General features: G+C 39.2%; 2 protein-coding genes across 21 annotated transcripts in view; both read left to right on the top strand.

Annotated features, from left to right (window-relative positions):
- The window catches only part of PAXBP1 (PAX3 and PAX7 binding protein 1), a 30929-nt gene extending 23224 nt beyond the window's left edge, over nt 1-7705 (top strand). The window contains exons 15-18 of the mRNA XM_019730202.3: nt 322-388; nt 3521-3667; nt 5357-5511; nt 7458-7705. Of these exons, the coding sequence (XP_019585761.3) occupies nt 322-388; nt 3521-3667; nt 5357-5511; nt 7458-7575 (487 nt within the window). The 3' untranslated portion in view covers nt 7576-7705. The remainder of the gene's footprint in view (nt 1-321; nt 389-3520; nt 3668-5356; nt 5512-7457) is intronic.
- Nucleotides 7706-14583: 6878 nt separating this feature from the next.
- SYNJ1 (synaptojanin 1) overlaps nt 14584-21819 on the top strand; it is an 82471-nt gene continuing 75235 nt past the window's right edge. For 4 of the 20 annotated variants that reach the window (XM_019730187.3, XM_019730186.3, XM_019730189.3 and 1 more), the window contains exons 1-2: nt 14587-14748; nt 15791-15936. In XM_019730187.3, coding sequence (XP_019585746.3) covers nt 14651-14748; nt 15791-15936 — 244 coding nt within the window. In that variant the 5' untranslated portion in view covers nt 14587-14650. Of the gene's footprint in view, nt 14863-15790; nt 15937-21819 lie in introns of all 20 variants that reach the window. The other 16 variants (XM_019730194.3, XM_074325988.2, XM_088794230.1 and 13 more) reach the window with 7 other exon arrangements.

Here is a 21819-nt window from a genome sequence, read left to right on the forward strand (position 1 = left end):
TTGTGGAAAAATGAATGCTAGCTTGAGTGGTAGACTTTACCTGTGTAGTGTACACCTGTAGCCTGAAGAGACTAGCTCAGTGGGGACATTGATCCCTAAGCGGAACAGAGCAAACGGTGCTCTTTGTTCTCCCTTAGTGTCTCAGAATAAGTTTCCATTACTTTTTAAACTTAATAACTTCTGGAATATAGTTGTTTGAGAATTTGAAAAAGTCACTTAATTCTTTTGTTTACCTATTTTATTTGTAGACGTCTTTTCTTCTAGAAATCATGTGGTACTTATACATAAAAAACATTTGATCATGGTGTGTTTCTCTTTTAGTGTCTTAGAAAATAAAAATTCTGGGCCTTACTTGTTTTTTCAACGACAGTTTTGGTCTTCCGTTAAGGTATGTATCTGTAGAGTATCTAAAAGACTTCAGATTTGGTTGACTTTATATATTTTTGAAAAGTATTTATATATATACACGTATTACAAAGTCTCCATTTTGCAGAATAATTTTATTTCAAAAGTTTATTTAGGTTTGATGTTTCCACAGGAGAAAATGAATTCTGAGTTCCAAAGTAAGGTCCAAGCTAGTCAGCAAAATGCCTCGCTAAACCACAATTTACTCAAAAAATAGAGTACCAGTTACTTTTCTAAGTTTTGGGGAATAAAGCACTGAATGATAGAGAAGTGGAGCTTTTGTGGAGTTTATAATCTGGCACAGTTCACAGATAGCGAACAAGTAATCCCAGATGCAGTGAATTATGAAGGGAGAAATTCAAGGTCGTATGGGAGCTTCTGACCAGGGGCACAGAGAACCTAACTGGTGAGTCACAGAAGATCCACTTCCACCCTGAGGAAGTGATACTTAGGTTATTAGACCAGAGGAGTAAAGAGGAGTTGGCCCTGAGGTGAGGGAGAGCAGGGCACACTGGAAGAACTGGGAAAAGTCCAGGACCGCTAGAATTAGGGATGAGATAAGCAGTCCAGATGAGACAGCAGCTACTACTAGGTCATGTGGAAAACTTTGGTCTTCATCCTAAAAGTTGTAGGAAGCCACAGAAGGATGTCTTTTTTTCATTTTTTTTAATTAAGGTATAATTTGCATACAATAAAATTCACTCTTTTTAAAGTATAGTTTTGATGAATGAATACAGTCATGTAATCACTACCCAAATCAAAATATATAACACTTCCATCATCCCTCCAAATTCTCCATGCTCCTTTGTAGTCAGGACCAGCCCTACACCCTGGCCACCCCTTTTTGTTGTCCTGTGGTTTTCTTTGTAAGAATGTCTTAAGAATGGAATTGTATAGGTGCCTTTTGAGTCAGGTGTCATTCACTTAACATCATGCATTTGAGATTTCTGTGTTGTGTGTTATCAGTAGTTCATTGCTTTTTATTACTAAGTAGTAATTCACTGTTTTGTGGATAGGCCAGTTTCTTTGCTTTGATTTTTGTTCATTCCTCAATTGAGGGACATTTGGATGGTTTCCAGTTTGGGGTAATTATGAATAAAGCAGCCATAAGTGCACACAGTGTTTTCTGGGTCTATAAGTTTTCATTACACTTGAGCACATAACGTAGGCAGAGCTGTTTTCCAAACCAGCAGTATATTAGCGTTCTAGTTTTTCAGTTAGTCCTCATTCTCACCACACACCACATTTGTTATTGTCAGTTGTTTTGGTTTTTTTTTTTTGAAGTTATTCTATTAAGTGTATCGTGGTATCTCAGTATGGTTTTAATCTGCAGTTCCCTAATGACTGATGGCGTTGAGCATGTTTTCATGTGCTTGTTTGCCACATGTTTATGTTGTTTGGTGAAGAACCTGTTCAAATCTTTTGCTCGTTTTTTAAAATTGGATTTTCTTACTCTTGAACTTTGAGTTCTGTATTCTGGATACAAGTTCTTTGTCAGATACATGATTTGCAGAGTTTTCCTTTTTTCCATAGTCTGTGGCTTGTCTTCATTCTCTTAACTGTCTGTCAAAGCATAGATGTTCTTAATTTTGATGAATTCCTATTTATTGCTTTTTCCTGTTAAGGTTTGTGCTTTAGGTGTCATATGTAAGAAATCTTTGCTTAAAACAAGACCACAAAGTTCTTCTCCTGTCCTTTCTTCTAGAGGTTTCATAGCTTTAGGTTTTATATTTAAATCTGTGATCTGTTCTGAGGTAATTTTTATATAGGGTGTGAGCCTGGTTTGCAGCTTGTTTGTTCCAGCACTCTTTGTTGGAAAGACTATCCTTTCTTTATTGAATTGCTCTTGTACCTTTGTTGAAAATAATTGGCCGTATATGTGTGGATCATAAGAGGGTTTTTAGAGCAGGAAAGGGACGAATAACCCTATGAGCGTGACACTATTATTCTCACTCGACTGGCGGACAGTGAGGCACAGAATAGAACCTGCTCAGGGTCATTCCATTGGTAAGTGGTGGAGATGGGAACCTAACTCAGACCAGTCTGACTCTTGAGCAGCTTTTCTCAACAGGGTTAAAGGATTATTACCTAGTGCTCTAAGGCCTCCGTTGTATATAGTGAATTCTAACCTTTGCATCTAGAATGGCACTAACTGTGCACTATCCTTGGGGAAATTAAGTAATCATTCAAATCATTTCCTATAGATTTAATTCACTCATGCAACCCTGCTTGAGAAAGACTATTCCAGAGCTCTTAATCACTTGAATAACTGCAGGGTCCAGAAAGAGATACTGTATTTTGCTGTGTCTAATGCGCTCCCATGGATAATGCACACCCACGTTTTTGGCCCAAACTTGCAGGGAAATGGAATTAGTACGACCCATGTATAATGTGCATCCTTATTTTTCCCTCACAAATTTGGGCAAAAATGCACATTATACACGGCAAAAAAACAGTAATGGTGGCTTAGATTGGGGAGGTGGCATACGGAACTGAGAAATACACAGAATGATGGAGATGGAATCAAACCCTATCTTGAGGGAGAGCTCAAGAATGACACCCAGGATTCTGGCCTGATCAGTTGGTTAGATAGTGTTATTATTTGCTGAGTTGAGAAATAACTAGGAAGCAGAAATTTTATGGTGGGATGGACTGGGGTTTCGTTTTGTATGTATTGAGCTTGAGTAGCTTGGTACGTCCAAGTGACATAGCTCACCAGGTTCTTGACGTCTGGTAAAAATGAAATATTGTAGTTAAAGTTTACGTCTTTTGGGGAGGTCATAGGAATAGCTTAGTCATGGTTTTGAAAGGAGGACATTTATCTGAGAATCCTCACTTGCCCAATAGTACTTCCTGTGATGGTGGAAAATGTTCTATATGCGCTGTAGCCACTAGCTACCTGTGGCTATTTAAATTTTAGTTAATTAATTAAAATTTAAAATTCAAAGCCTCCATCATTCTAGGAAACATTTGCCCTTTAAAAGTACTTATTAGTACTTTGGCAAGACAGGGTTCACTATATTTCATAAGATGTTTTACTGTGTAACTGATTTGTCTCGTACCTAATTTAATTGCTTAACCTTGCCTTTCAGTAATTTTTTTTCCTTCTTTCTAGCTATTAGGGAATTTTCTTCAATGGTACGGCATTTTCTCGAATAAAACTCTTCAGGAATTATCAATAGATGGTTTATTAAATAGATACATTCTCATGGCTTTTCAGAATTCAGAATATGGAGATGACAGCATCAAAAAAGCCCAAAATGTGAGTTAAATGACACATATCTTAGTTCTCAAAGCACGTAAGTTAAAATGAACTGTTTTCTTTGTTTGAAGAGAGATTTGGGATTTTACAGAATCCCTTTTGATTATTGGACGTGGTGCAAGGTTGACGATCATTTTGACTATTCAGGTAGTTCCATACCCCCATACGTAGAATTTTCTATGTAAAAATTTGTACTGTTGTATATTTGTAGATTTATTTATCTAATATCCATATATCTATATATCAGTATTTTTGCAGGTGTTAAGTTTTAATTTCAGGATAATTTTTTAACAGTCAAATGAATGGTATTTTGAGTGTTACTAAGGAAATGGTTTCTCATGTAAGGAATACTTTTCTTTAATATTGTTTTATTTTCTACTTTATACATAAGTTGCATATTCGATCTTTTTAAAAAATAATTTTCTGAAACACAAAATTGAAGAAAATTTGCAAGTACAGTACAGTGTTTTTCCTGAACCATGTCAAAGTCTCTGACATGATACCCTCTCACCCGCAAATACTTCTGTGTTGTTTCCTAGAAACATGTATATTCTTCAACAATATAACCGTCAACATCAGGAAGTTAACATCTGTATATTACTATAACCTAATCCATAGATCCCTGCTCAAGTTTTGTCAGTTATCTCAATAGTATCCATGATTGGCAAAAAAATTCCCAGATAATCCCTTGCAGTTACTTGTCATGTCTCTTTAGTCTCCTTTAATCTACAAGAGTTCTTCAGTCTTTTCTTGACCTTCATAACCTTGACATTTTTTAAGATGATAGACCAGTTAGTCTGTTGAATATCACTCGATTTGGGTTTGATATTCTCGCATTAGATTCCAAGTCTGCATCTTTGGCAAGAGTTGCCTCAGATTTCACCAGTGGCAGTCCCTTCCACTTGACTTCTGTGATCTTGCGACATGTCCTCTTATTCTGGGGGAGTACTTTCTTGCTTTGTGGCACACAGTGTTCAGTGGCACACAGTGTTCAGGCTCAGCTGCTACTTGCTCAGCCCCAGCCCCGGAATCAGTCATTTCGCCAACCATCCATGGGTTCCTTAGTGGGGTGGTTTCTCTACCCACTGGGACTGACATCCCCGGTAGGCTGTCCTCCCCCATGTGGGAATCAGTCTCACCTCGCTTGGGTTTAGTACTTGCATCATGCCCTTTTCACCCTGCTTCAGCTCTTGCCCTAGGCTGCCCCTCTGGTGTGAGGCTCTGTTCACCCCACTCTAGGCCAGCATAGCTCCCACTGCCAGCATGGATGCCTGCTGACTACGTTGTTCATAATGGGGAGAGGCTATAATTTGATATACTACACGTTTTTAAATCAAAAGCTGCTGATAAAGGAGAACTCAGTTCATTTAGGGCTTCCTGGAAAAACTGGAAAATGAAGCAATTGGTTATCAATTTTATGTCTCTAATATACTTAAATATTGGACAAATTGCTTATCTTTTGCTTTGAGTACCCGACCTATGTGTTGTAAAAATTCAGATATATTGAGGAAAAATGTATGGTTAACGTAGAAGTCAAGTTGAAAATAATCCTTCAAAGTAATTAGTTATACAAAGCCCAGTAACAAGTCTTCTAGTTAAATACATTGTACCCATTATCTAGACTCACCTTTTTGATATTTTCATTTATTCTGTTTTAACTCTTTTATTTTGCATCTTTCTTCTCCATAGGTAATCAATTGTTTCCCCAAGCAGTGGTTCATGAATCTGAAGGGAGAAAGAACTATTTCTCAGTTAGAAAACTTCTGTCGATACCTTGTACACTTAGCAGATACAATTTACAGAAACAGCATAGGATGCTCTGATGTGGAAAAAAGAAATGCAAGGTAATTATATGTGATTATTTAATGAAACAGTGATCCAGAGTCTTTAATTGTCAGATACAGTAATGTTAAAGTGTTTTAAGTAGAGACATGTTTATCTTTTAGTTTAAACTGTACATTGACTCAGTATTGATAAACATACCAAAAATACAGTTTTTATTTTGTGGTTTTACCTAATCTTTTTCAATTGGCTATTTATGAAGGTAGTAAGAAAAGACTTCTGGTAAAGACCAGCCCTAAGGGGAATGAATTAATCATTGTTTTCCGTCTCCTCCTTTGAAGAGTTGGGGAGATCTCAGGCTGTTAGAATGTCATGGGTCTTGGTCTTTGGAGATTCATTGTATCCATATAAACCCTGGAAAAGACAGTCACTGAAGCCAAAGTATATTGAAGGTTATATCCCGAACATCTGTGCTCTATGTGGAGTTTTTCTGCATCCACATCTTAGACTAAAGGTCATCACTCAGGAATTTTGGAGAGCATCTTATACATAATTTCTGTCAAGAATTGGAAAGGGAGGGAGGAAGGAAGAAAGGAAGGAATCATTTCCTTTTCTTGGACATTGTTTTGGCTGTTCATGTAATTTGGGGATAAATCTCTAGCATAAAAAGTTAATAATAACTAGTACAATTTGAAAGAATTTTTAAAAAATGTTTCCTTTCATATAGTCTTCCTAATATATTTTCATTTAGATCACACCATTACTATAACAAAAACTTTTCCTCATTTCCCTTCCATGAAAAAGAAAACCTTATTTTCTTAAGAGAATAATTTGCTATTTTTTATGGTAAAATAAAAAGCAAAGTAGATAGTACAGATTTTAGTGGTAAAATCTTTGGCAAATGATTTTGGTTTATATTTTAATTTCATTCTTAGTATGTCATTATGGTGTTGGCTGTTATTTATTGGCACTAATGTTTCTTCTCCTGGTTTTGTATCTTAGATAAATCCTGTTGACTTTTTAAACTTTGATTTACATATATTTAACACTCTTTTTGTTTGGAGCTTGATATCAACAAACAGTATTTACTTTTCTACGTAAAAGAACTTGAGCACCGGCTGTGTGCGAAAAAACAGGTTCCACATTGGTTGCAAAGTTTTACAAATTATAATCCTTCCCTAAAAGATACTTAACTACAGTGTTGTAAAGAAGAAGGCAACTAATAATGTCACATTATGTGCTGTTTCTCACTAGTGGTTCAAATGAAGTGTTAGAATAGTCCAGTCCTGGACCCGCAGCTTCGCTCAGCATCACTTGGAAGCTTTGTTATTATAGGAATGCAGATGCTCAGGCCCTCCCCCAGCCTACTGAATCAGAACTCTGGGGGTGGGGCCTGGCCATATGTGTTTTAACACCCTCTAGCTTGTTCTGCTGTTTGCTAATACTTGAGGATTACCTAATGAGAAGGCAGAATTACTTCTAGCAGGGGTGATACGGAAGCCAGGTTATGCTTCACTAGTGAATTTTGGAGGGATGGAACTTATGCTGAGACTTGGTGGATTGGTGATGAATGATGAATCCACACAAACGTAACCAATTATGTTCCAGGTATATTCTGAAAGAACTGGGACTCTGCTTTGGGAAGGAATGGAAGGCAGGGCCCTGAAGTAGTTTGGAAATAGATTGCTTTTTTTCTTTTCTGGGTATTAATGAAAATTATTTATCTGAATGAAATTTTGGGGTGGTTTTGTTTTTGAAAGTAGGTCCTCTGTCTCTGGGCTGGTCATTTAAACATACACAGTTTTGTTTTATGTGGATAAATATCTTTTTGTTGTTGTTGTTAACATACTGTAGCTTGCTTATCTCTGTTTTCCTGCTTTAAAAATGTGTGCTTGGAAAAATTGATTGCAAAACCTCAAAATAGTCATAAAGTCAATAACAGATTTTTCCCCTCTAAGGCTTTTGTACTAATTAATGAGATGCTGCTACATTTTTTTTTCTCTTTTAGGGAAAACATAAAACACATAGTAAAACTTCTTGCAAGTATTCGAGCTCTGGATCATGCTACGTCTGTTGCAAGTGACCATAATGTGAAAGAATTTAAGTCTTTGATTGAAGGAAAATAGATCTGTGAGACTGAAAAGCCTATTTGCTTTAATACCATTCCCAGTGTGTAAATTTTGTATATATGTAAAGTTTCTTAAACTGTAAAATACTGATTCTTGTTTTAATACAAAGAACATTATTAATATTCAATACTGTGTCCTTAAATGCGATTTCTTCGAAATGAAAGGAATTCAGACTATTTCTAGGAAGTTTCTGAATGTTTTCCTTACTGCCTGTCATACTTTGTTTACAGAAGTATTTTATATGGTCATTCAAATTAACCCTCAGTTAATTGTTCTCTGTAAATGATGTGTGCAGTGTAAATTGTGTAATTATGCATATATATATTTATACCACCATGGAATTACTTTCGCACTGGAAATTTGTGGTGTTTTTCTACAGAGTAAGCCTTTTAACAGCAGAAAATTATTCAGTAGCAAATTGTCTTAGGGAAATCACTACACTGTTGCAACAAAAGGGCTGGCAAGTGACTACGCGTTCATCACCTTTTGGTTAGCAGTTGCTATCACTAGCTGTGCTGCCTTAAAATTGAGAGTTGAGTGTAGACTTAATCGTTGGGTGAATGGTGAACTTTCTTCCTTGAATCAGCATTACAGTCAAATGTGGGTTTAATGTGAACTCTAAATAATATATGCAACATAGGTTTTTGAACAGAACATCAAAGTTTAATTTTTGGAAATAATAGACCCATAACCTAACTGCATGGTTTGGGGCTGACTGTCCTGTCTCATTCATGGTTTTACTCCCTGACCAGCTTACACGTACATGCATTTGAATTTTAGTAGTCTGTCATTATATTTAAAATCCCACATATGTGAGTTATATATGCAATAAAGAATACGCCTTGCTAATTCTCCACACCCAGGCAGTTTAATACCCATGGTCTTCTATAATGTTTATACCACGTTGTAAATATTCAGAGAACTTGTTTTAAAGTTTATGCTTTCTGATTCTGTGATTTTCAAGAGGAACTTTTGGAAATTAAGGACTACTGTTTGATAATTATATATGTAATTAAGCTTTAGCCAAGCATTAAATTAATTTTTAATTATACTCTTTGTTGTATTTTGCTGGTGACTAATTTTAGAGCATTTGAAATGAGTCTAATATAGTGAGACAATTAACAGGTATATTCTTGGTCAACTGGAATAATATTTAGAACAGTGTCATATGCTCTGATTGCTTTGTCACTTTGATTTTATTGTAGGAATGTGGCTTATCCCTACATACTCATTTTGGATGAATTTTTTTTGCACCTTAAGTGGCCTACTAAAATGAGAACACTTATTTTCAACTTCAATGAATAAGACATAAAATGGATATATATGTATATGCATGTATATATACGTGTATACATATATACATATGCATAGACATACACATATGTATGTGTGTATATTATATATACATATGTGTGTGTGTGTGTTTAAACATGCACAACATTTGTGCCTTAAATTTGTGTTTCCAAACCCACAGACTGATCACTTCTGTATCTACTTTTAAGGACTCTTGCAGTGAACTTCGGGACTTTTTATCCCATGCAATCCACGAGGCTGTTTTGGTTTCAGGAATGGGTTTGAACACCACACTAGATTTTGATGTGAAGTAAATTTAGCATAGAATCATGTGTAAAAGAAGTGGTTCCCATATCTTTTTAAATTGTATTTCTGAAATAGCTGCAGGACATCCTTTCTTAGGAAGGGAACTGTCAAAAGATAAATTCAGTGGGTGACCTTTTAATAAAGCTGAAGTTTTGTCTTTTCAGTTTTCTTCTTTTGGAGCAGTCTTCTGAATTAACTCCAAAATAGGTGAGGAATGTTTTTGAAAATGAAAGTTACTTTATTGGGACAATATAAACTAGTCATAAAGACTGATTACTGCTGTTGTACCAGGTGATGGTGCCTCACCCGTGTCTCTGTTGATGCCATGATGTCCACTATAATTCCGCCTGAGGGCTTTCTCTTGGCCTGTGCAACGGGCTGAGTGTCCACCAGATAATGTCCCTTTGAGCAGCCCTTAACCAAAGAAAAGAAGGAGTGGGAGGATGAATGCTCCTCATGTTAGTCCTGGGGAGTGGTCACCAACCGAGATGGCATTAGATACAACAGATTCATTGGTTGGAGCGCCTATTAGGGCAAAAAGGGAGCTGGGAGACTGGGAGAGCCCGAGAGCTGAGAGATCTGAGGTGTGAGGTAAGGTGGGACCTGTGTGAAGGAGCAGGGAAAGAATTAAAGGTCTCAGACGAGGGCGCAGGTCTATGGAAGTTTCAGCAAAGTCATTCTTCTGAAGAGCCCCATGTCTCCAGGTGCAGGCCTTCCTTTGTGTCCCCACCACACCGAGTTGGTGGGGATCAGCTCTTGGGGAGTGTGCCTGGTACAACCAAGGGCCCCTGAGCTGCATAATTTCCTGTCTACCCCACCCACTTCCTAATCTCCCAGGAAAACAGGTGTGTTCCGCAGCTTCTCCAAGAGCACTTCTGTTCATTTGAGCATAGTTGCCTGCAGTGATCACCTCATTGCCCAGAATTGGCCCCAAATCACACAATTCTTAAAGCAGTACCTTCCTCATGAGAATATACTAAAATGTGGGATTTCCTTAATTTTTTAAAGCCAGGTTTATTGAAGTATTAATTTATAAACAGTCAAGTTTACTCTGAGTATGTATAATTCAGTGAGTTCTGACAAATGCCCGATTTTTTTTTTTTTTATTGGGGAACAGTGTGTTTTTCCAGGTTCCATCAGCTCCAACTCAAGTCGTCCTTCAATCTACTTGTGGAGGGTGCAGCTCAGCTCCAAGTCCAGTCGCCATTTTCAATCTTAGTTGCAGGGGGTGCATCCCACCATCCCATGTGGGGATCAAACCAGCAACCTTGTAGTTGAGAGCTCACCCTCTAACCAACTGAGCCATCCAGCTGCCCCTCCCGAAGCTCAGTGGCAGCTCATTGTCTTCAATCTAGTGGAGGGCGCAGCTCACTGGTCCATGTGGGAATCAAACTGGCAACCGTGTTAAGAGCTCGCACTCTAACCCACCGAGCCATCCAGTCCTCCCCCCGCAATTTTGTTTTAAACGCTAATTTCCCTTGAAATCATGAAACCCTCCTAAAAATGGTCAAATGTAGGGTTGCAAAATACAGTATGAAAATGTAAGTTGCTACATTGTAGTGGTTCTTTATAATTATAAGAACTCTTCTCATCTCTAACACGGTCATATTCATAGAGTAAAGGTGTGTTGCCACTCACTGATGACGTCAGACCATTTTGGTCATGTTTCAAGTGAAAATGAGAACAATTAACAATTTCTGCATGTAGTGAGAATCACGAATATGTCAATGTTTGAGAGGCCTCAAACTTCAATAAGACTGTCGTCCTGAATATTTTGGAGATTGCCATCCAGAACTGAAACTCTATGGATATTAAGTGCATGGCTACTGAGAATGGCTTCGACCACCCAGCAAAGGCAGGCAGGCTACCGATCGTGTGGGATCGGTATTGTGCGGCACCCGGCCTGCATTGGACCTCTGGGCCCTGCTGATTTGTGACGGCTTTCCCCCAGCCCTGTCAGCCCCAAGGTCAACAGAAGCTTAGAGGTGAGGATCATTCAGTACAAAGACAGTGATGAGCACAGCATTTCTCTGAATATATACTGTGGTCCCATTAAAAACGATCTTTAGGAAAATGTACCCAATATCCCATGCTTGGTGATTCAGAACACATAGTAAACAATAAAAGGTTTGACATATCCTGTAGAAACCATGTTAAGGTACTTGATAAAAACACTTGAGCCACAAAAGCTTACCTTTTACATTTAACCTTAGGTGTTGAAATTCCAGAGATGCCGGCTGCTTAGGGACTAAGCCAGGTTGAAGAGTGAACATTCTACAGCTCTTAACAAGAAGCTATCTCTTTCTGTATACTAATAGATCTCTGCAGATCCTGATAGAAGTTAGCTCTAGCCTGTGTGACCCGACAAGAAGCTGCTAAAGATAACTGGAGCAGACTGTTAATAGTCTCCAGATTTGCCAAACGTTTTCTAGCATTTTAGATAAGTCAATGCAGACTATAAGGAAAGTGGTAAACATCTGTCAAAATTCATAGTCTTGTAACATACGGTGTAGTGTGTTTTTTTTTGTTTTTTGTTTTTATGTCATTGGGATAATCATTATTTTTAAATTAATAGATCCTAGCTATGGTTTACTGGGGACATACCTTAGATTGGGCCATGTATAGTCACTATGTGACTTTTTGACCTATATAAATGACAATTGCATGTTTCAACCTGATAGAATTTGCCCACAGGAGAACTAATTTGGTAAAAAATCAACATCTAAAAATCAGGGTGTTTGCCTTCAGTTCGTTGACTCTATGGGAGCTGATATCTGAAGCACCTATCTGGGGCTGTTCTGCTGATCTCAGTTTCTCTCCTGATGAAAAGTCACATAAGCCTTGTATTAGTTGTCTGTGGCTACTATAACAAATTATCACAAACTGGGTAATTTAAAACAACAAATTATCTCCCAGTTCTGTAGGCCAGAAGTTCAAAATCAAGGTGTTGGCAGGGCCATGCTCCTTCCAAAGGGCTCTAAGGAAGACTTCCTGCCCTTTTCCATCTTCTGGTGGCTGATGACATTCCTCGGCTAGTGGCTGCATTGCTCCAATCTTTACGTCTGTTTTCACATTGCGTGTGTGTGTTTCTGTGTGTGTGTGTGTGTGTGTGTGTATCATCTCCCTCTGCTGCCTCATAAGGTCATTGTTGATTGCCATTTAGGGCCTACCCAGATAATCCAAATTAATCTCAAAATCTTAATCATTTCTGTAAAGACTTGTTTTCACCATATTTTAACACTCACACGTTCCATGGATTAGGACATGGATATCTTGGGGACATGGTATTTTGCAGCCTACCATAGATATTACTCATTTTCAAGGGTCAAGAAAGTGTCCGCCCATTTCTGTAGGCCCTTAGGAATTCACTAAGAAATTTGTGTATGCCACTTAACCTGTATTTTAAGTCAGCCCATCGCAAAGACACTCTTCAAATTTGGTGAAAATTTGGCCAGCTATTTCCAAGTGCTGTGATGAACAAGGAAGTATAAAAATAGGAAAGAGAGGACAAGAAAAAGAAGGAGTAACAGTTTTTAAACGTCACTAGTAAAATAGCCGTTGCTGTTTCCAAACCTTGGACATGTGCTTATTTCATGATAGATTGATAAAATGATAAATTTTGAAAGCTATAGCCTTCTATTGACAACTCTATGAATGAGTCCTGCTTACCATTCAGTTTAATTTGAAGAAAGAAGCAGCAATTCAAACCCAGAACCAAGAAACTTTGACTACAATCTCCTTAATCCAAAATTAAAAGAAACCAGGAGTAGGCAGAATACTTGCTTCTAGAAGAGACTAACACCCACACTTCCCTCTCTGAGAAAGAAAGGGTTCCTAGTGTAACTTCACGCAGACACAGGTGTGGAGGAAGGGATCTTAGGTTTGAGGTGGGATAGTTGGGTTTCAGGTTCCAACTCTACTTGAAATGGAGTAATTCTTAACAAATTAAACTTTTTGGCTCTTAGTTGTCACAAAAAGCAACTTGCTAGCAATGTACTCAATACCATCAACATCTCTCTGAGAGCCATGACCTTCCATATTTTTTCTGGTGCATAACTCCGGCACTCCTTCGGGGCCACAGAGGTATTATACCTGAAAGGCAAATAAGAAAAATTCTATTCTCACCTACTCCCATGTAGTTTTCTCTATCAAATGCAATCTCCAATTGAAATGGATTCTTCCGGAAAGAAAAATAAGCAATCACACAGGTCAGCAGAGTATCCTAATATGAGTTTAATTCTGAGACTGCTGTCAGTCACCACTACACAGAGCAAAACAGTTTTTCTGAGGAGATAGTACTAAATGAGAGAGAAATCCCTTCCAGTTGTCAGAACTACATCCAAGTGCCTTTGCATAGAAAAGAAGTAGCTTCTTTTCTAATGAGAAATAGCTACTGTAGCATCCTGAAACCAGGGTGGGTTCAACTTCTCTAAAATGAAGAAATGTTAAATCAAGCCACATGACGGGGCCTGGAAGGGGAAATTATTTTGTGCAAAACGCCAAATTTAAATTCTGCTTTTGCTGTTAAAATTAAAGCTCTAAGGGGAAGAAGTAAAGGAAAAGCAAAGGCAAGAGGAAACAGTTTCTCAGAGGGCTGGGTTCTTCAGGTTTTCGATTCCTTTTGGCCCTGCTGGTTTTAACTTCATTCTCATATTTAGATATACTAAGGAAACAGAATGAAAAGTCTCGAACACTGATAATAGCCAGGAAGCATGATTTGCTGCAATATGAGGATAAGGTGAAAGTTATTAGATTCCACGGTTGGCAAAAGCTGTCCGCCATTCAGGGACAATCCGCTGTCTGGGCCTCGGCGCAGCCAGCCATGTTTTCACTCAATCTTGAGATGCTGGGTTGTGACTTCCCCCTCGCCACCATGGGTACAGCTGAGCACTCTTTCCTATGGTAGTCCGGAGAGCCCCAGAACACACCACGAGAAAAGGCAGCTATCAGAGTTGTTCCAAAGCAGGCATTCATTTTCCTTCCTGCCACCCACTCAGAAGCTCAGCAGAAGAGCTCGGCGCCGTCCGCGGACAGACACCATGGACAGCGCTTCAGGCGCCGCCTGGTTGGCCCGCGTGCTGACTCCCCGGAACCCTCCCCCAAGTCCGTCAGGCCCGGTATGGGCGGCTGGGGGTGGTCCTAACACCCATCTTGGGTGCGTACCAATACTCAGCTCCCAGAGCTGTTCCCCAGAGTCCCTGACGTCCCGGGGGAGGGTTGGGTAGCTCTGAAGAGCCCACGCGAGGGGGCCAGGGAGGCCGGATCCTCCCTCTCCCGGCATCCCCAGCGGTGGGACCTACAGCTGCAGCCTGGGGACTCGCCACCCGAAGCGAAGGTCGCTGCGCGTGGTGGCGGCGGGCAGTCCCCACCTGCACCTGGCTTACAGGGCGGCCCGGAGTGGGCGGGGCCTGCCGCCTAGCGCCCCGCCCTTTCCCCCGCGAAGGGCGGATCTTCCGCCCCCGCCCGCAGCGCAATGCGGAAGAGATGGGCCTGCTGGAGCGGAAGTGACGCTTCCGGCGGCTGTGGCGGCAGCGGCTGCGGGAGAAGGAGGAGGAGGAGCCGGAGGAAGAGGTGAGCAAGCCGGCGGGGGGGCGGGGAGCGGCCGCGGCCAGACCCACCGAGAGCCGGGAGCGCGGGCGGGCGCTTCCTGAGGCAGTCTCCGCAGTCGCAGCCTGGGAAGGAACGGTGAGGGGCGACCGCGGGCAGCCGGGGTCCGGGAGAGCGGGCGGGGTTGTCTGGAGACCACGGGTTGTGCGGGGCGCCGCGTCGGCCGGGGGGCTGTGGTGACAGCAGCTGTCAGCCTGCCCGCGGGAAAGGAACCGAGTCGGTTTGGGCGCCGGTTGGGAACCGAGTCTTTTCTGGCGCATAATGGACGGATTGGGCTGCTCGGCGCCTCGGTCCCCCTGGGAAGGGGCCGCTCTCCCGGGCGATCGACTGCCTGCGACCCCCGAGGATCCCTGGTCGGGTCCGTGTCCCGAATCATGACTCTTCCCGGGTGGCCATTCATATTTACGATCTCCCGCCTGCCGTCCCCCGGCCGGCGGTGGCCTGGAGCTGTGCGGGTGGCGGCGGTAACCTGTGCGGCTTCCCTAGCCCTTCGCCGCCGCCCGCAGGAGACCCTGTGGTGTCAGATAATCCTTTCCCTCCTCCCGCCCCGAAGGAGCTTTGAACCAGCGTCCTTAACCTTCCCTCCCACCTCCTCTCCTTTCCTTCCAAAGGAACGGCTTGAAGTTTCCGAATTGGTTCCCTTTCCCCGTAGTGTCAAATACTGAAGCAGGAAACTGATAAACAACTCCGAACGAAATAGGCTCAAAATTTTTCCTTTCGGTAAACATAAAGTAAACGGGAAACTCATCTTAACCAAACCGTTCATAGACTTAGAGTGATAAAACCTCGTCTTGCCCTGCCCAGAGAATTGGTGGCTTTTCTTTCCTCTCTTGCTTTTTGGTAAAATTAAATGACGACTTATCTTTTGGAATAAACCATTCTCTTTCTGAGCGCTCGTTTTCCACCCCCCACCCCTCCATCAAAATCTGGCAGGCAGGGACTTCTGGATGCCGTGCAGTCCTTGCTGCAGAAGAAAACATAAGCTTCATTTGCTTGGTTTTCCCAGGGCTGCCTCTGAAGAAAGGAGAATGGCGTTCAGCAAAGGATTTCGGATCTATCACAAATTGGATCCCCCACCTTTCAGTCTCATAGTGGAAACTAGGCATAAGGAAGACTGTCTCATGTTCGAGTCTGGGGCTGTAGCCGTGCTGTGTAAGTCATCGGTTAATAGTGCAACTGATCGTGGTCTCTCTTTTGATTTGGAATAATTCAGATTAAACCATTTTGTTAAAGACCTTGATCACCCCCTTAACTGTATTTCCTCTAGCAGATTATGCCTTTATTTTCTTTTAATCAAACCTTATTTTACTTTAAACTTGAATTTTCTTTTCTTCCCCCTGCTGCAGCTTTTTGTTGGGGGTGGGAGAAGATGCACGTTTTGGTTACAGGTTTTTCCGTTGTGGGTTCGAATGTTTCTGAAAGTAAATCAATCTTTCCAAAAAAATATTGCTGCAGCTCATATCACATCACATATACCTATAAAATGGCTTGCTTGGCATTTATACTGTAATGAACAGAATTTCTTATTGGTCAGTGATAGTGATGAACTATAAGAATATTTATCTATCTAATATTTTGGGAGTGTCTTATGGTGAGGACTTTGTTTTTTTTTTGAGAGAGTTGTAAATAATTTCTAAAATCTCGTGGGATATATGATTGATTTCATATTATTAATATTTTAAAAATCATTTTGACAATCTGTTTTAAAGAAAAGGACTACTGCACCACACCACACACAAAAAATAGTAGACTAGTCAGTATGGTTTGGGTTATTTTGTGGGCAAATGGTTGAAATTAAAAATAAAAGCGTTAACTTGCATATTACTTTTCTTTCTTAATAAAAGATTTTGGCAGATAAGTCCAGTTTGGGGTTATTTGAAATGTGATTGTGCTTTCAAAAACTTTGTAGTGATAGCTACTTGTTATTTATCATGTTTTTGTTATGTAGGGGCACACAGGAAGGAGCTATATGTGTTCTAAGAAGCAAGTATTAATAGTATGGATTATCCTCAATCAGTATGGACTTAATTCATTTAAACCATTTTTTATACTTAAATAAACCAAAATATAACTTGGCTGTGACGTTAATTTGCATACTATTTGTTAATACTACAAATATAATTCTTTTTTTTCCCTCCCCTCTGTTTGAATCCCATTATTATTTTTTTTTATTAGTTTCAGGTGCACAAAACAACGTAATAGTTAGACATTTGTCATTTATATCCCTCACACTGTGTCATCTCCCCTTCCCCCTGCCACTATCCCTCTGACATCACCTACAGCCTTTACATTTCCTCTGTCTCTATTCTTAATGCTGTACTCCACTTCTTGTAACTATATATATAATTGTAGTTGACATTCATTATTGTTCAGCTTCAGCTTCAGGTGTACAGTGCAGTGATCAGGCATCTACATCATCCCTAAGGTGGTCTCCCTAACGAGACAAGTGTCCATCCGATACCCTACAGAATCTTTACAACATTATTGATTACATTCCCCAAATTGACTTTCATATCCCCGAGGCAATCTTGTGGTTACTGACTACTTTCTAATCCCCTCGCCTTCCCCCTTATCCCCACCCCCGCCTCCCATCTAGCAATCCTGTTTTTCCTCTATGTGTCTGAGACTGTTTCTGATTAGTTCATTCATTTATTCTTTTCTTTAGATTCCACATAATATAATTCTTAATACTGAAGAATTTGTAATTAAAAATATTTTTGGGAAAAGGTTTAAATTCAGCTGCTTGTGTTTTTTGATGACATTACTCAATTTCCTAATTTTTCTAAATTCTAAATTTTTTTTTAAATTGTGGTTACTGGTAATAATAGGGTTCCAAATTTTCAACTACATGCATTACCTATAGTTATTAGGGTTATTGCTATACTTTACCCCAAGGTCAGGAAACCTAAGGATAATCATACTTCCAAACCTCCAGTAGCCCTCTTTTATGCCAAAAAGCGATTAAAAAAAAAAAAAAAAAAATCCCTGAACCATCCATTTTGACATTAACATTGATTTTTGAGGAAAAAGAATATCAAAGATAGTGTCTTAACTATTAGGTTGGTGCAAAAGTAATTGCAGTTTAAAGGGTTAAAAATTGCAAAAACTTTTGCACCAATCTAATATTTATTAATTCTGTTTATTTTCATCAGATTTAGACTATGTAAGTAACTCTTTCAAGAGAAAAAATGTTTGACTATTGCCTCTCTCTGTAAAGCTAGCATAAATGGATGTATAATCTCTTGAGAATGTTATTAGCTTTCCTATTATAAACTTTACAGCGATACTTAAAATGTTAATGTTTAAGAGCTAACAGACCTTTTTATAAATCATTTGACTTATAAAATTAATTTAACTTTCAGTTTGGAGTGATACCAAGGTGTGTACTGTGTTGCAGAGTGTTCATTTTAAAACCTTCATGTGTTTAAAATGCTTGCTATATTCAGGGAACTGTGCTTGGAAGATAATGAGGTGTTCTCTGTATCTTCAGCAATCCCAGCCTCTTGAATTTCAATGCATCCTGCATGTTAATCTATCAGAAGAATCTCCTAAAACATTTTTGATATTAAGCAGAAGTATAACCCCCTTTTTCAATAAGATTAAGTTCAAACTCCACAACGTGCTAATCAAGGCCTTCCATGATTTGGTCCTACCCTGTTCGTCCAGTGTTGATCTCCTTTAAGGAGACTCTGGTGTTTCCTCAGTGCTTTCCGAAAGTACCATGCTTTTCCCAGCCTTCATCATGCTGTTCCTTGTTATGCCCTTTCTCCAAGACTGCTAGGATACTTTTTCTACCTTTCCAGTCCAAGTGTTCTACTGGTCTTCTTCCTTCATGAGAGTCCACCACCCAGCTCCTCTAGCTCACTCACGTATCTTCCTTCCCTTCCTTTTGTAAAACTTAGTCTGTATCAAAGATGAACACTTTTTACATGCTGGTTTTGTTGCTCTCTACATGCTTGTATGCAGGTATTTTTCTTGAAAAGGAGATAATGAAAGCGACTAGCAGGGCTCAGTCTTCATGTACCAAGGGCTTATGATTACAGGCTCTAGTTGCCCCGGTTTAAAGAGTAAAGTTAAAAAAAATTAGACATCTTGGGCAATACCCATTGTTGAGGATTAGCAATCACTTAATTTTCTTGGCTTATGCCAGAGTGCCATGAGATACTCAACATGAAATCTTATCTTTCATATTATTAGCACATATCAAAAAATGGGGCATAAGTGAAAATACAATGAAAGGCATCTCAGATGGTGGATCCTCTGAAGGACTGAGTGCCCACTGATCCAGCCTCAGGACTCAGTCTTTAAGTCGCTAGGATTCTAAGCTTAAATCAGTCATGATGCTGTGACTAATTCAATCAGTGAGCCAGTGGTTTTCAGCCCTGCCTACCCATTATAATCATCAGGGGAGGTTTTACAAATACTGGGGCCTGGGCTCCAGCCCCATGAAACATTCGTTTATAATTAGGTTTGGATGGTAATTTCTGATCAGAATTTATGTAGGGCTGTCTATGATAGATTATGGGATAACTTTTAGCTTGCAAATTTTATCCAAAATAACCGTGTTTCCAGAATCATAATGTTATTAGTGCCTTTTATGGAGTCAATAATGAGTTTTTTGAAACCCTCCGCCTGAACCAAGTGCCATGGTCCTGTAACACTTTTAGCAGAGCGCTTTCGCATCACGTGGCACTGTGTTTAGGTATTTGGATGCTGTTCTCCTTGAGGAAAAGGCTCATGTCTTAATACCAATCTTTGTTTCCCGAGTGCTTAGTACAGTGTTTTACTCGTACTTGTTGAATCCATGGTTATTAAATAAATGGCACGGGAAAAGACTAACCTAAACTAGATTTCAAAGTTGACAAAAATGCAATATTCTGTACTTGAAAATATGATACTTTTTCCTATCAAATGTATTTCCTGTTTTTAAAACATTGCTATTTGACTGAACTGCTGATATAGAAGATGTATATTATATATTGTTTGGATTTGTTTCTGAAAAATCCTAATAGAAATAACTGTAACCATATTATTAAGGTCTGTGAAATGCCAGTTAAAATTGGTGAATATTATTCATGACTTCTATAAATAGTATTAACAATTGGCTTTAAAAATACTTTAAATGGAAAGTAATTTCATTATTGTTTCTTTTATTGCATTTATTTATTAAAAAACCTGAAACATTCTTATCCTTAGATAAGTTAATATGTGTTTTCATAGTGTACCCATTTTTAGTGTTACTCATTTTTGAAAATAATTATTAGTCCAGAAAAATATTCAATTAAACTCAAAATTGGATGTGTACGGAGCAGTGGTTCAGTGTCGCAAGTGGATACTCCATGATTAGTATCTGGACCAGTGTAAGCAGCAAGCGTGATATGGCCAGCAAATTATAACACTACAGATTTTTTATTGGAAACTAATTTATTAAGAGACAAAAGAGGACATCTATTAGTTTTGTGTAGGGTTTAGTTTTCCTATTTTTTCTACAGTTTCAGACACAACAAGACAGTGGGAGGACAAGTAACCAGTCAGACAGATACATGCATTAAATTTGCAAGCTATCTCATTATTTTTCAAACCATTTTCTGCTTCAGTAAAGGTAAATAATTTACCCTTTACTGCATAATTAAAGGGAAAGTCAACACATGGGAAATGGGGGATGATTCTAAAAACAGAACTTATGGATTACCTGTTTAAAAGATGGGGATATATGGTGTGTAAATTCCTCGTAAAGTTAGAGCTTTTGCTCTTTTTAAATACCACATGGTAATAAGGATTACTTGCTTTTATCTGTCTGGTAGTAAGATTATTTTCAGGCTTTCCAAGTAGCATGATTTGAGTCAAATTAGCAACCAAATCATGTACTTTAATAGACAGCAAAGACATGCCACTTAGTTTTACTCCAGGTTGTCAATCTGAGTTTGTCTACCTAATTTTTTCTTTTATCATGGAAATATGAGCCATAAATCTATAGGATAGTATCCTGGACTGGAGATCTTTGTCACGGAATCTGAAGTATCCCTCCTTTTCTATGAAACTGCATATTTTAAAGGAATAATAATAGTGCCATTTACTGGAAGCTTCCTCTGCCAGTCACAACATTAAGCCAGAAGTTTCTAAACTTCATTGTTTCATAGAATCCTTGGTGTCTCATTAAGTTTTTCACAGCACCCCAAGGCCACAGTTCTGTTTATTAAATAGGTCCAAATAATAAATATTTCTGTTCTAACAACTTTAGTAGGTATTTGAAAAAAGTAATGCAAACAAGTTGAAAATACTTCATTTCCTTTGTAAACAACCACAGTTATTTACTAATGGGATGTGTCTGCTTGGTGAGTATTGGACAGCTTCTCAAACCTTGGACTCAGATTGCACAGTGCTACCCTCATTTCCTGTACTGCATGGATTTTCAAATGGTACTTGCTTAGTATCACAGCAATCACTGAAAACCCAGCTTCAGAAAGATGGAATGTCACCAGAGGGCTATACTGCAATCTAATGTCAAGACTCTGAACCACATCAAGCTAATAGTTTGGGCAGTGTCCAGCATACGTTGACTATCTCCATGTTTCCTTCAACTCAGAATATCTGGCAGGTCTCCTGGGAGTTTGTTGACGTGTCATGGAGCATCTCAGTATACTGTTTAGATGTGGCATTAGACATGCTTTATTTCATTTAATTCTGTGGGTTTTGCTTTTATCCGGTTTCACAGATGTGGAAATTTAGGCTTGGAGAGATTAATGGCTCCAATGACATAGTCTTATCATTTGATCTTTTCTCACTGTAATTATTATTTGTGCTGGTGTGAAGGTGGTGGTTATTATCTTGGTGGTTCGAGAATGAAGAGTGAAAAGAAATGCCAGTGGAAGACTAAAGTTAGTAAGAGTGAAATTGGTAGCATTTTCTAATGAGGGAAGTGTCAAACTTGCTGTGGTTTTGCCTATAAACTATTAATATATTGGAGAGGAGACATGGTTTGATTTAGAGTGGGTCACTGAAAACAAAAGTTTCTTGCTGGGCCAAGTTAAATGT

The sequence above is a fragment of the Rhinolophus sinicus genome, chromosome 17 (assembly GCF_057876585.1).
Source record: "Rhinolophus sinicus isolate RSI-liver-muscle chromosome 17, RSI-T2T, whole genome shotgun sequence".
Lineage (NCBI taxonomy): Eukaryota > Metazoa > Chordata > Mammalia > Chiroptera > Rhinolophidae > Rhinolophus > Rhinolophus sinicus.